The sequence below is a fragment of the Pezoporus wallicus genome, unplaced genomic scaffold (genome assembly GCF_028554395.1).
Source record: "Pezoporus wallicus isolate ANWC-B61680 ecotype Strahan unplaced genomic scaffold, APGP_CSIRO_Pwel_v1 contig_3017, whole genome shotgun sequence".
Classification (NCBI taxonomy): domain Eukaryota; kingdom Metazoa; phylum Chordata; class Aves; order Psittaciformes; family Psittacidae; genus Pezoporus; species Pezoporus wallicus.
The window spans coordinates 2,438,998-2,453,956 of record NW_026638957.1 but is presented as its reverse complement, the minus strand read 5'-3'; the positions used below and the strand labels follow the sequence as shown (position 1 = coordinate 2,453,956).

The following is a 14,959-nucleotide window of genomic DNA, read 5'->3' as shown; positions in this document are numbered from 1 at the left end:
TATGAGTAATTCCTTCAGTATTTCTGCAGATGCTGGCTTATGAGGCAACTGAAAGTGGCTCTTTGGAGGAGATCTGTACAAGATTTCCCAGTCGATGAAGCTTCTATCTTCTCAATGTTTTCCTAGGATACCCACTGATAGGGGTTCTTAGAAAACATGATTTAAGTACTTAAGCCTTCATACAAATTTTCTATAGCAAATAATATGTTGGAATCTTTGGAGCTCCAGATCCATACACAATTCATCATCTGATATATTACTCAAAAAAAAAAGAAAAAATCTTTATTCGGATTAAAAAAAAAACAAGCAAAAAAAAGCCAACACACAACCAAAAAAACAACAAAACAACAAACAAAAACCTAAAACAAAAAAAAAAACACAACAAAACCCAAAACAAAACCCCAAACCACACCTTCAATAGCTTGGAATTGCACTGCTGTTATGTGAACACCCCCCCCCCCCCAATTTTACGTGTTTGTCGTACTGATTTTAATGGTCCCTCTGCTCTATATGCAAGTATACAATTTACAATAAATATCAGTCAGTAGAAACATGGCATCAGCCTTCATTGCCCATCTTCACTTGGTGGCTAGACGTCTATGGTCAAAAGTCATGTTGCAGCCCTGCTACAGTCCTTTCTGACAGATTTCACTCAGTAACTAAATTTTGCAAACAAACCAAAAACCCCTACCCCCCCCCAAAAAAAAAAAAACAAAAAAACAAAACCAACACCAAAAAAAAAACTACTTAGATTGCAGTAAGACAGCGTTCCTCTTAAGTTTCATGGCCGGTAAAAAGCAAGCTGTATTAACTCTGTTGCTTCTAAACCCCAAGACTGCAATTTTAGTTTAGGATGGCATCACACTGGAGCACAGATCTCCATTCACATCACATGTACTCAGTGCAGGGATGAAGGTACAGGCTCATTCCCCCCTCCCCACTCACCTGGGCAGGGTGGGGACCTGGCAGTGCCAGCACTGTACGCTGCCCACACATGCATCTAACACATCAGAAGTGTAGTGTAATTTCTTCATCAGTTTTTGACAGCATCTGTGTTTCTGAAGCTGCACACTTGTGACAAATGGTTGGTGAGTAAGAGTCTTCTACCAGATCAGTAACCTACTCCCTCACACACACCCTCCTCCTCCCCCCACCCCCAGCAAACAAAATAAATGCCCCATACCTGGAGATGTTTCAGAGCCTGAATTATTAATAAAATAAGCATGATAATGAATAATCTATGTTAAGCATTTTCTTACCCTTTATTTTTTCATTATGATCAGAAGAGGAATATGATTAACAGCAGTTTAAATTTTAGCAGTACAATTTCAGTATTAAATATAAAACTACACTGCAAGTTGATGTGTTTTAAAAATGGTTATGTATACTCTAGCCTTAAATTTATGTATCAAATACAAGTAACTCAATTGCTTCTTGCCTTGACAATTAACATATCTAACAAATTTCAACAAGCCAGACATCCATCTTTTCCATTAAAAAAAATAAGCAAGCACACCAACTCTTATTCATAGCAAGGGGGTGTAAAGATTCAACACTTTCCTGAGTGTTGTGCAAAGAATAACAGGTTCAAGTCAGATAAATAAGTGTAATGATAAACCTAAAGCTAAGCCGGAGGACCTTTTGATTAACTTCATATTTCATATATTACTTGCATCAGTTGAAAGCAACATGAGTTACAGAACTTCCATGAAAACAAGCCACTTACAAGCAGGTGGTTAAGCTTGATCAGTTTATTAAAAGGATTATGTGACACGGTTGCCCGCAATAGCAGGGGACTGGATCTGATGACCCAGGAAGTTCTTTCCAGTCCCATGTTTCTAAGCCATGCACCAAGTGTATCCAGCCCACACTTTCACATTTGGAAAAAGCAAAAGCCACACACACACACTCACAGGAGGAAAAAAAAACAACACACACACACAACAAACAAACAAACAAACAAAAAAAAAAAAAAGAAAAGAAGTCCTTGATGACACCATTTCATTTCTCTACATATTCACTATGCAGAAGGGAACAAAGCTAAAGTCCTGTACAGAGGATACATCTACTCGAGGTTGATGTGGTACTGAAGTCAGTTAATAATTAGATACCTCCAGGCAGATTCAGTTACAGGGCATACCAACACTGCACACTGCCAGACAACTTCTAATCAAGCCAAGAACCTCTTGCAGCAATGAGGCCCCTTTGCTAGCAAGCACAGAGCACACTGAATAAGCTAAAAGCAGCTGTTCTTAAATGAACTACCCTACCAACCGTGAGTGAATGACGGATAAGATGGTAAGAAACATTTACCTACTAGACAGATCTCTCTGCACACTCAGGCAGAAGAAGTAATTAGTTCAGAGCAGCAACCATTGCTCCTACCTTGCCTGTCGCTTTAGCACATTCTCTTTAAAAGCTGGTCTACAGAATCAGTGCAGCCATTCTCAAGCACTACCAAAGTAGCGGTTTGCAGCTGCCATGCAAGACTCTACTTTCAAACGGTAGTCAGACATTCCCATCATCCTGGCCAGATTTGCTAGGACAGCATATGCAGCCACAGCAAAAAAGCCTTTGCAACAACTAGAGATCTAAAGAATTGCCTACATTCAGCCCATCTAACTTTTAGGCACTTTGTTAAGGTGTCTGGGTCCCTAGTCACCCAGAACTCCTCCCACCCCTTCCCAGAAAAAATAAATAAATAAAATATATAGTCACTGAAGGCAAATAGTCTCAATTGCCTTCTGGAAGTATCTCTTAACCCCCACTGAGCAAAGCCGTATTTTAAGCAACCAAGTTCTTAACAGGCACCTCAGTTAGACAGGATGAACGGAGACTTGCATCTTTTTCAAGAGATAGCATCAACACTCTCCAAAACCAATGGCAATTAAGCAATTAAGGTTTGCAACTCCAGTTACATTTGGAAACAAACTTACAGTCAAGTAATTAAGCTGTAGTCTGTCCCTCCCTCCCAAGCATAGAAGCCTGCCACATGGAGGCTCTGCTATTTAAAAAAAAAAAAAAATTAAAAAAGGCATTCTTCTTTCAGACAAAGAAGAGTGCACATGGCTGCTTTGCCACTCATTCATGGGGAAGCTGAAGGATCAGAGAACACCTACTCAGAGACCTGGAATGACTAAGCACTGCTAGTGCATGCAAAGCAGAAGTAACAAGATGGTTTTCAAATTAACCCTAGTCCTCTTCTCCACCCCACGAAATTCATGCAAGTGTTTGAGAAGCCAAGACATAAAGCCTTTTTTGGAAATGGGCTTTTTTCTTTTTTCAAAGCATATTGTAAAAGAAATACCCTTTTGTTTTCTTTCTGTGGGTGGGCAGAGAAATGCATTTTCTGCATGTTTGAATCGTATCAATAAAGTCCATGCTGTTTAAGTTCTCCAACTAGTTTCTATAACCTGTTAAAAAAACATAAGCAACCTACACATTTCCCCAGTATTGACATGCATGCTCAGAGCTCTCCAGTTTAGTGAAATGCGGTGTTACTTCTGTGCTGATAGCTGACGAGTCAGCATTACACGACTTTGAGACCAACTAAATTAACATTGTCGTAATATGAAAGGCAAGCACAAGTTCATTTATTTATAGCAAAGGTCTTGGGTTACAGGAGGTCAGTTCTTGCCATCTTGAAAAGATAGGGGATAACTTATTGCATACATGTGCATTATAATTTAGCAGCAAGTCATTCATAGAAACACTTCCCTCCTACCGCTTTTTTGGTTTAGTATCTCAATTATATATATATATATTTTAGCTTTACAAAGCATTTAACACCACCTTTAAGTTAATGGTCTTTTATTGGAAAAAAAAGACTAGCATTTACAACTTGGAATGGACATAAATCGTAGTATCTTGAACAGCGATGTTGATAGTTGTGCTGAAGTCCACAGGCTACTCCGCCAGCTCCAAGTCATGGTACAGAAGGTTTTAAAAATATGAGAGTCCAAAGATGCTCCCTTGGTGAAGGTTTCTTTTAAAAATTTTTGTGAACGGTAACAGCCCGACACCCGTTTCACTATAGTGCAATGCAGACAATGTTAAACCAGTATTTTAACACAGACATGCCATCCATAGTTAAGATCATCATATTTTTGGAGCACACTGCTACGTACAGGAGAACCATTCAACCTTTAGGGCATTTTCTCTAAGTTTTGCATCCTTCAACCATTTTGCTGCATACCATCCTGAGGTATAAACCAATTTTAAAGTAAACCAGCTATGACAATTTATACTACAAATTGAACTAGAATCCACCACTGAACAAAAGGATGGATCCTTTAGGTTGGTTTTTTTTTTCCTTTTAATACAAATGTCTGACTGTGCTCAATTGTCAAGCTGCATGCATGAAAAACTGGCCAGCCCAAACAGTGTAATAGTCATTAGCAAATGGAACTTTTGAGTTCACTAAGTGCTTCCTTTTTTTTTTATTTTCAAGGTAGTACAATTACTTATATTGTAAAACTGATGTTTATCTTTTGGGGACAGGACCACCAACCATTACATGCAGTTTGTGGACAGAAGGTATTTTGACATTCAGTTTTGCTATACAGAAACAGAATGAATAAATGAACATTTTTTTTTTTTTTGCAAGAGGTAAGTAAAAGATTCAATTTGATTCTTCTAGAGGAAAAAAGGTGTAAAGGAGGTCTCTTCACTTTGCAGTCATCATCTGTACGAATTCTGAAACGATAAAAAGTCACTGTGATTTATTGTTTGAGTATATCAACTGAGAAGCCTCTTAAAAACACTTGACATAAAAAAGCCTTTCACTGAATGTAGGCCTTTGTCCACAGACGTAAACAACCAAACAAACTGGTGCCTCCAGTACTAGAAATGTATGCCCTATGCAAGAGGCTTTCACTCAGAGTAATTGTTTTGAGACAAGACAAGCATCTTTTTACCTTCATAGTTGACCTGCCCATCCCCATCAATGTCTGCTTCTCTGATCATTTCATCTACTTCTTCATCTGTTAGCTTTTCTCCTAAGTTTGTCATAACATGACGTAGCTCTGCTGCACTGATATAGCCATTGCCATCCTGCGAGAAAGAAGTTGGAAAAGACCACGATTAACCTGGCATTGATTAACTCTGAAACTACATCTGGGTTTCCAGTAACTGCTTTCAAACTAGCCTTACAGCACTTGGGATAGATACACAGATCTGGTACACTCTATAGCTCTACAATACATACTAGTCTCATTGCCTTACGAAGCATGCATGCCACCGTGTCTTTGTGCACAATTACTGTACTGCAAGAATAACTGCATGTCTGATTTGTAGCTGCCATAAGGTATTTGCAATGTTTTTAAGAGCTTTCAAAAATAAACCCATAAACAAAATGGGTTTTGTTCAGTCTCCACTGCCTAGGAAAGGGAAAGAAAAAAAACCCCACCAATTTCCCTGCCAGCAAGAATAAAGTCAGCTTTCTCTTTTGTGTAATACTACCTGTAAAATCAGACTGCTTAGGCTTCTTGGATAAGATGTTATATAGAACAAACCTTCAAAGCAAGCCTTTAAACTCTAAGGAGTTGTGAAAAAGCTTTCTGGCAATACAAAACAACAATAAAACAAAAAAAAAAAAAAGAGGAAAAAAAAAGAAAAAAGAGAGCTCATCCCTGGCAATTTGAGACAATGTCCTCTTCCATAGACTGGAAAAATATACTAGTTTAGAGCAGGAGTTCATATGACCATCACCAGTAAGCTACCTCAGTGGCTTTGAATACAAATACAGTCTTCAGAAATAAACCCACGGGGCAGGTACTCAACAAATGATTGAACAATTTTCCAGCATGTTTGGCTAAGTACTACAGATAGCCACTTTTATCAATAAAAAGAAATAGTAAGGCCTCCTTCCACACACACGTGTGCAACAGCTTAGCAGTTGCAGCAGCCATTACTTAGCACAATTCTCTTGCAACATCTGTCATATCCAATCAATCAAAAGATGGGAACTCCTGTTCTAGAAATAATAGGCCTTTATCATGTATGCCCAGGTATCTTTAAAGACGACAAAGGGAGTCAAACTCAAGTTCTCCTGAAAGCAATCTCAACATCCACATCTTGAAAACACAACATGCAATGCTTCATATTCTTCTGAATACTAGTGACTTCACCTTAGCTTCAAAGGCTTCCAAAAAGTATAAAACCCTGTGCATGCATACAAACATTTCCTCCTTCTCCCAAAGTCAAGAGGTAGAAAAAAAATCTCACCCACCAAAACAAAAACACCGACCCCACAACCATCAAGTTCTGCTAATCTCTGCTCCTAAGGAAAGGCCAGAAGGTTTTCCTTATGGGTGAGCCTAAAGCTTAAACCTGCTGTGGTAAAGCAGGCAGAACCAGCCTGCAATAGTCCCGGTTCTGTTTCCAGAGCAATCCCAGCTCTTTTGCCAATTCCTCTATTTCTACTAGAGGATTTCTTTTCCTTCAAGACACGATAGAGAAAACACTGAGGAGAAGTTGGATATAATTACAGCTTCTAAAGAATATTTGTACTTTTAATAATACCTTGTCAAAGACCCGGAATGCCTCACGGATTTCTTCCTCACTGTCTGTGTCCTTCATTTTTCTGGCCATCATGGTTAAAAATTCAGGGAAGTCAATAGTGCCATTGCCTTAATAAAAAGAAACTTCAAAACATTAAACTTCCATGCTTTTCTTTATACAGAAAAGAAAAATCAGGCTTTTAACTTAGCCACTGACAAGACAGATGCTCTGTAAACCATTCTTCTAGAAAAACTGGATCTTCTCCCCAGATTGCTGCCACTGCCTTTTTGCTATTACACCGTGCAGCAGCGGCTGTCACAAGTGTTTCAGCACAACAAAAATCAGCTGTTGCCTTCTCTCCAGGTCAAGCCATATCATTTGCCACTCAAGCTGCAAGCAAAGTGTCATTCTGATGCTCCAAGATTGATCAGTACTACAGCATACTCCCCAAAACTAATTGTTTAGTTTCTTTAGAATCTCCCAATTGCTGTGGAAGATTCCAGAAAAGAACACGCTGTAAAGCTGGCACTACAAATCCAGGATATCTGAAATTTGAGAAAATAACACTTCACTAAAGCCACTCAAATTTTTGTTCCTTGCTAAAATCAGCTTCCTTAACAACATTATGTTGCACATCACAGAAGTAATGCACCATTGGAAGTGGTGCACATCCTTTAACAAGGATCTGCAAATTCCAGTGACGAGAGAAGATGCTATTATTTGTTATTTCTGGGAAGTACAGAAGCAGGTGTTCTTACAGGTGTTTCTTCACTGCCAAACTGAAGATCCCTGGTAATATCAAGACCTCATCCCTAAGATTTTTAAGCTTTCCATTCAAACTTCAGGCTGCTCAAAGCTACAAGAAAAGTGGTGCAGTGAAAAAAACGTCTCTAAAACAGCAGAAATTAGATTTGTAAAAGTCAGGATTCAGCCCTATATGCCAAAAGCCCATAATAGCTCACTGTGCTACCAATATGTACCCATTGCTTGAGGGAAGTACACAAACTCACTGGGTAAGTATAGCAGAGAAACTACATAGATGTAGCTTAAGAAAACCTTTGAAGCTTAGGGATTCCAGATGGGGACATACACAACGATTTATTATCACAGCCAGCTTTACCTACCAGCTAAAATCTCAACACAGGTCTCATACTCAACTTTGAAAAATCCTCAGTGAAAGCATTCTGCCATAGAACAAGTTTAAACAGATGAGCAGGCATACTTATCTAAAAGCCTGAGTTTCCTTTCATTTTTAATCTACTTGGTGCAGCAAATAGACTGCAACCTGGAGAAGCCACTGGATACAAACTCTTTGTAGCACTGCAAACAGTGAAGCTTTTTAGTATCTGCATCCAAGAGTTAACAATTAAGGTCAACTTACACTTTTAGGAAAGGAAATGTAGACAGATAATTAGATAATCTATAGTCTTGCCAGCATACTTTCACAGAGGTGTTAAGAGAAATATCACTATCACAAAAACATACAAGATCAAAGCTTTGATATTTCTGTGCAGGGGGAAGCATTTTTACAACTCCCAGCCTACCTCGAGTCTCAGAAACAAGATGTGCGGTTACCCTTTCTGACATTCATTTAAAATAATTGATAAGACTTAATACAGGATGTTTTTTCTGCCTTTGCCTCCAATCACTCCATCCCATCTATTAGGGATCTAATGTACTGCATTAGACTATACAGTCTCTCCCTGCTGCGTTTTCAATTCTTGGAAATTAGCACTATATTCCACACCTACCACATTTCTGGCTTGAGAAAAAAAAAACACAGACATTAGTACAGCTATTAAGACCAACGCAGGCTGAAACACGTATAGAAAAGCTGGGTGGAAACACAGGTTAACAGTAGGTCAGCGCAAATAAGATAGCAATAGGAAGCCTGTGGCCTATAAAATATTAAAGGCTAACAGTGTAATTTTGTCTCTGCCCATCCCCTTAAGATTTTCACTAATATTGCTAGCATCTTTCACTGCTGTGCAGAGCAATCAAGATTTACAGCCCTCTCAGTTTAGATTCTATTGAGTATTTCAAAACTGCTTCAAGAGATCAATGTCACAGAACCTTGCCTACCCAGTCCAAGCCCAGGTATGGAGGTCATGCACTAATAACTACCTTCCAACACTTACCATCAGCATCTACCTCGTTGATCATATCCTGCAATTCTGCTTCTGTTGGATTTTGACCCAGTGACCTCATGACAGTTCCCAGTTCTTTTGTTGTGATAGTACCATCACCATCTTTGTCAAATAGGGAAAAGGCTTCCTTGAACTCTAAAGGCAGAAACAGTCCCAGTGTTTAGCAATATCACCAGCATGAGAAAACTGCTTCGTAAAAATGCACTTAACTGACAATGCCTAGTACAATTTTAAGAAACATTATCTCTAACTTTCCATGTCTGGACAGAATTAACACTTAAATATTAATAAAAAGTATTACTTACAGTCTCAACACATAATTGGCATAGTATACTCAAACTTCTTTCATGTGATTATTATCTGCATTAGAACAGTATAACACATTTCAACATAATGTGTTATATTATGCTGAATATCAGGATTATGATATTCAACAATATCTTGAGGCACAGCTGCACCATAAACAGCAACTACTTGGAATAACTAAAGCGACTCACTGGGTTCCCTTCATCATTCACAGACTTACAGGAGCAGTAAGTGTTGTAATTCACCATTTATTTTTAAGGCAGCAGACAATACGAATGTGCATCAGCCACAAGTGGGTGACTGGTCTCCAGAAGGCCAAATAATGTGACTTCTCCAGTCTGAATTGCAGACAACATTAGAAATTATTTAAAGACACTGGCCTATATTAATCCATTTTAGGTTTATTTGTTGCCATTTTAAGTTTATCTTCATTTTATTAAAAAAGAAAAGAGTACCTAGGCCTGCTTTGACTTCACTTGAATCTAACAATTATTTCTGTTTGGAGGAAATCTAGAAGGACTTGGCTCAAGTCTGAAAGTCTAAAAACTGTTCCTCGGTCTACAGATAATAAGCAATCTAAATTACAAGGCAATGAACCAGTAATTTTCCACAATGCGGGCTTTTTGTTTTGTTTTGTTCTTAAAATGAGTCGTTTTGAGTGTTAGTACAGATTTGAAATTGTCAGAAAGGGTTTTTTTTCTATTATGCTTGAGGTAACATATTTTCTTTTAGTCACAGGAGTTAACAAAAAAAAATAAACGCTTCTCATCAACACACTTACCAGCAATCTGTTCTTCAGTCAGCTGATCAGCCTACACGAAGAATAGAACATTTTAGAATATTTTTTACTTCCAGCTGTATCAAGCCTCAATATACTTTCTGGAGATTTCAGTAGCAATTTATCATTACTTTGCAAAGCCACTTTCAACACCACGAACTCTGCCTCTGCAAGGAAATTTCACTCACCTACATCACACAGCCATTTCCAAAAGCAAAGAAGCTAACTTGTTTTGAAACTGCACATGAAGAACCACACATGCCACCCTTCAGCTTGGAGAATCCAATTTGGTCAAGTGAAGGACACAGGGCAGGCTCCTTGCAATTAAGGATTTCATGCCTCTCTTGACTAATGAGATGTATTTGGGGTTTCACATCACATCAGTTGTCATTTCCAGTAGTATAGTGACCCTAATACTGCGTGGGGGGTATTTGCACATTAGTGGACTAATGACAAGTGTGCCACCTAGTGATCTACCATTACTGAAGCCTGCCCTCCCCCACCACATTGCACCAAGCATTAGCCTACTGTAAGCTTAACGGAAAGGACTGTGATGCGATATGAGGAGGAGTTACTGCTCAGTATCAAAGAGATTCTTGCCATCTCTGACCAAGAAAATGCCCGTTTTCAGGCATCACTGTTTTTCCATTCAGCCAAGCAGTTTAAGGTGCCTCACAATCATATATGGGTTGTTTATTACATTATTTTAAATGGCAAAATTTAAAATACCTGCTTATGACCTTCTTTCAAGAGGCCACTGCTGCATCCAACAGTGTACACAGCTCAGTGGGTACTAGAAATGGGTTCTCCCCAAGCCTAACTGTCCTAGCCACATCCTTCCAGAAGCCTCTCCCTTTGGTACAGGTAGCGCATCACAAAAAACTGCTGGCTGGAGCTAACCAGTCCTCTATGGAAAAATATGCACGTAGTAATTAAAAAAACTGGATTTTAAATGTCTACTCACAGATACTGGAGAATACAAGCTATTAACTCCTTTTAAATTCATTTTATTGGACAACTTTTACTAATAGAACAGAAAATTTTGTACATCAACAGCATCTTGTCTTTTGTCTTAAAATACCGTTATTCAAGTATAAAAAACACTTAACTGCAGTAAACAGCAAGAAATACAATGGAGAATTAACAAGCTATATACAATCTGTTAAGCTCTTGCACAGCAAAATAGAGTAGGATGGAAAGCCTGCTGTATATGTTAAGTGACATACACAGATTTCACCTGTAAATAGGTGCTGGGACTCGGGTTCAGGGTTTTTTTCTTAAAACATATTTTAACGCCTGTGTGCAATGATTAAACAACTTCCCATACGCACAGTGGGTTGGAGGGAGAAAAAGGTAGAAATGCTAGCAGCTAAAGACAAGGTTCAAATTTAATAAGTCTCCTTTAATAACAGCAGAACGCTTGTGTTCAAAAAGCAGTTCGACTTTCTGTATGTCTCTTTGTGATTTTCCAGAAAACGGAAGATTTTACTTGAAGATTATCTAAGGAATTTACATAACAGACTCCATGCCCTGCAGAACAGGAAACAGAGCCACACCTCGGCAAAAGCCTCCAACCCACAGTACCGGCTCAGTGTGCCCCATTAGTCGTAGCTAAATGGATGTTTCTAAAAATCGTATTTCGATTAAAAAAAAACAAACAAACAAAACAAAACCACCAGCTCTGCACACACCGTGATGCCAGAAAGACACAAACAGACCCTAAACTGCCATGGGGTTCACTTTCCCAAGCAACAGGCACAACCACTCGCCCCTACTACAGGACAAAGGTACCCAGGGCTGGATCCTTCACCCCACCCAGCCAAGTCATCAAATCCTGTGCCGGTGATGTCAGCCTTCCCCGACGGGAAGGGGACATGGAGAGACAGAGCCGAGGGACACCCAGATGGTCAAAATGTAATTAGAGGTCAGCCTACAACCGTTTCGCCTCTCTCGTAGGGAGAGAAAAACCGCCGGGAAAATCCCAGCCCTTCCTCTTGTCCTCGTTTGCGAGGAGTCAGGGCTGGCACCGCAGCGCCCGGAGGACAACGAAAGCGGTCCTCGAGCCCGCCCGCGGCGCGCTGCGGGAGGCTCACTGGGGAGGCTGGCGCCGCCGGGCCGGGGAGCGGGTGGCTCGCAGCCCGCGGACGCAACAGGCGCCATTCCCAGCTAGCGGCCGCAGCCACCCGCTACTGCAGTGCGTCCCCACTTCCCCTCCCTCTCCAGCCGCCCGCCACAATACGTCCTCATCCTTCAGCAGTAAGGGTGCCTGGGCTCCGCAACCAGCCTTCCCCTTCCCCATTCCCTCCCCGCAGCGGCTGAGACAGCAGCTCTTCCTCCGCAGCCCCCCTCCTCCGCCAAGCGAGAAAGGAGGCTGCGCTCCCCAAGCCGAAACCCCCGAGCGGACGCTGGGCCGTTTCCAACCGAGCAAAGTACAGTGCGCCCCGGTCCCCCCAGCCGAGGAATGCGCGGGGACCGGGGAGGAAGAGGAGGAGACATGATGTAATGCAAACACTGCTGCTGCGTTTTTGGGGGGATGGGGGCCGAGGGCGCAGTAGCTGCAGCGCGGTGCCCTCCCCCGGGCCACCCCCCCGCTCCCTCCGCAGTGCAGCTGGTGCCGGAGCCGAGCAGGATCCTTGCCCGCAGCCCCGCCCGGCAGAGCCCCCGCCCCGAAAAGCGCCCTGCACGCCCGAGGGGCCACGGCCCCAGCGGGGAAGAGCCCGGCCCTTTCCGGAGGGGAGCCAGCGCCGCACGCCGGGAAAAGCGAGGCGGGGCCGCGGCGGGAGGGCGCGGGGCCGGGGCGCCCACACGGCCGTAGGCCCCGAGGGAATGAGGCGGCGGAAGAGGAAAGGCCACAGTTCATCGGCGATCCCGCGCAGCACGGCGGGGGGGCCTGCTGCTACCAGCCTGCTCACCCCGCGGGGACCAGGGCGGGAAGGGCTATGGTCTCCCGCTCCCCCCTCCCCGCTGCCTTACGGGAAGAACCCATCTCTAGCGAGCCATCAGCTCCTCAGCGAGCCACCTTCAGTGCCAGCCCCCGCAGCAGCCCGAGCGCCTCGCGTCGGAGCCGGTCGGTGGAGGTACCTACCATGGCGAAGCAGCGGCGGGCCCAGCGGCGGCTGCACGAACTGCGCGACCACAAGCGGCAGCGACTCCCTCCTCCTTTGCGCGGCTTGGAGAAGTTCTGGGAGCATTAGCCTGCTCCGCCCCAGTATATATGTAGGGCTGTATCCCTCCGCCGGAGAGGGGCCTTTTTTTTTTTTTTCCCTCCTCCCCGGCGTGGTATGTGTGAGGGTGACTGCGGCGAGCAGCCCTGCCCCTTCTGCGGCCCAGCCCCTCCTCCGGCGGGCTCGCTTTCCCCCGCCCGGTTCCCCCGCGGTTCCTCGCCCCCAGAGGGGCGGCCGGCGGCCGTCTGCCCGTTGTGGGAGCCGGGGCCGCGGCGGGCTCTAGTTTCGCGGTGCCCCCACTCTTCCTCCGCCGGCTTTCTCTCCCCTTCCCTTGTTTCTTCGCCCCCTGAGGTAAGCCACGTAGGGACAGGCGGGCGAGCAGCTCCCCTCTGCCCGAGGGAGAAGCCCCTGTCCCGCGCCCGGACCGTAGCCCGCCGCCGGCTGCGAGGCCGCCCCTCCCGCCCCCAAGTCAGACGGCGGGGAATGAAGGCGGCCTGGGCCCACAGTGGCCATTTTCCGTCGACCGCAACTCCCAGCAGAGACGGCGGGGGGCGGCCGGACCGGCCGGGAGAGAGCTGCCCGCCGTGGGGACCCCCCGGCCTCTCTCTATCCCCTCGTTTCTCTCTAGGCTGGGACCCCCGGAGGCGAAGGGAATCTCGGCCGAGACGGTGTTTTTCTGGTGCTTTTTTTTTTTCTAGACAGCATTCCCGCCGGCAGTCCGGTGGCCTACGCTCCACCGGAGCCCAGGGCGGCACCTGGGAGAGGGTGATGCCGGGGGTGTTAGTAAAGCACTCTTCGTTCTGAAGACAAGGGGGTACGACAGGGGCTGTAAAGCTGGTATATTGAAGCTAGCACAGCTGCCGGTTTTTTAAATTGTAGGGCTTTTGTCAAGCACCAAAATCTGGATGACGATAAAATTCAGTGTAGAATCATACGCTCTACAATTGACGTATCACTTCAGCCGCTGCTCGGCAGAATAGCAGCCTACAAGTGGGGGGCAACAAAAGCATGTCCTCATGTCAGATGTTTTCTTTCTCCTCTGCCTGCTCTGGGTTTGAGGATTTTGTCCAACTGATGATAACCGAGGTAAATATTGCAGCATTTGCTGTACCTCCTTTAATAGGTATGGAAGCACAACCAACCATCGACACACACACACCCTGGAATCAAGGATCTTGGTTCCATTCATGAGAGGTACTGTTAGACTTTGAATTTATTTGTAATTAAAGATAGTTAAGGTTTTAGTTTGGGCCTCTCTCTGGATTGGGAAGCTAGCAGTAATTCCAGCGTGGTCATGATTCTGATGAGCTGCTTGCAGAATATTACTAAATCTTTTAAAATCCATTTTTCTGTTTGAAAAATCATGCATGCTTTCAGTGTTTGAAATAAAGAAAATCCGTAAAGTTCCTGTTTTTTAATAATTTTGATAGCTTTACTACTGAAGTACAATTTATTTGCTTAACTTTCTGGAACACAGTGATAGGTTGGCAAACACAACACCTGTTTACAATCTAGGAGGATTTCTAATAGCAATCTACCCCCCTTCCCCCCATTTAATGTGTCATAGTTTGGTCCCTAAACCATCCTGACATTTGTGTAGGAACTAGTATATGAAATTGTGTCAGAAAACCAGTTTGCAGATGGCTAGTCTGTGAATAAGTTTTATAGACAGCTTACATTTTTTGATGCAGAATGCCCAACCTCCTTTTTTTTAACTTTTTTTTTTTTTTTCCAACTAGTAAGCAGTGACTTTGGATTTGTCGGGTTTGGGGTGGGTTTTGGTTTGTTTGGTTTGGATTTTTTTGCGGGTTGTTTTGTTTCTTTTTTCCTACAGAAGAACACACAAATTAATCTTTTGTTTTCAAACCAGACAACAAATTTAAGCTCTTATTTTCCCAGCTTAATTTCTTTCTGGAAAACATGGCACAGTGACTGCTGTGGACTACAAGAGCTTTTGCTTGGATAAGTGAATCTTGGAACTCCCCGTGTCTCGCAGGGATATGTGAAGGACAATGTTCATGTACAAATCATTCACCTCATTGTGCTGGTCTTATAAAGGTGAA

At 43.2% G+C, this 14,959-nt stretch overlaps 1 protein-coding gene across 1 annotated transcript; it reads right to left on the bottom strand.

Moving 5' to 3' along the window:
• Positions 1-3,571: 3,571 nt before the first annotated feature.
• CALM1 (calmodulin 1) lies at positions 3,572-12,905 on the bottom strand. The gene is made up of 6 exons (XM_057413339.1): positions 12,818-12,905; positions 9,736-9,766; positions 8,640-8,783; positions 6,523-6,629; positions 4,917-5,052; positions 3,572-4,695 (listed from the first exon to the last, which is right to left on the bottom strand). The coding sequence occupies exons 1-6, from the start codon at positions 12,818-12,820 to the stop codon at positions 4,667-4,669; spliced, it is 450 nt and encodes a 149-aa protein (XP_057269322.1). The 5' UTR covers positions 12,821-12,905; the 3' UTR covers positions 3,572-4,666.
• Between the last annotated feature and the right edge of the window lie 2,054 nt (positions 12,906-14,959).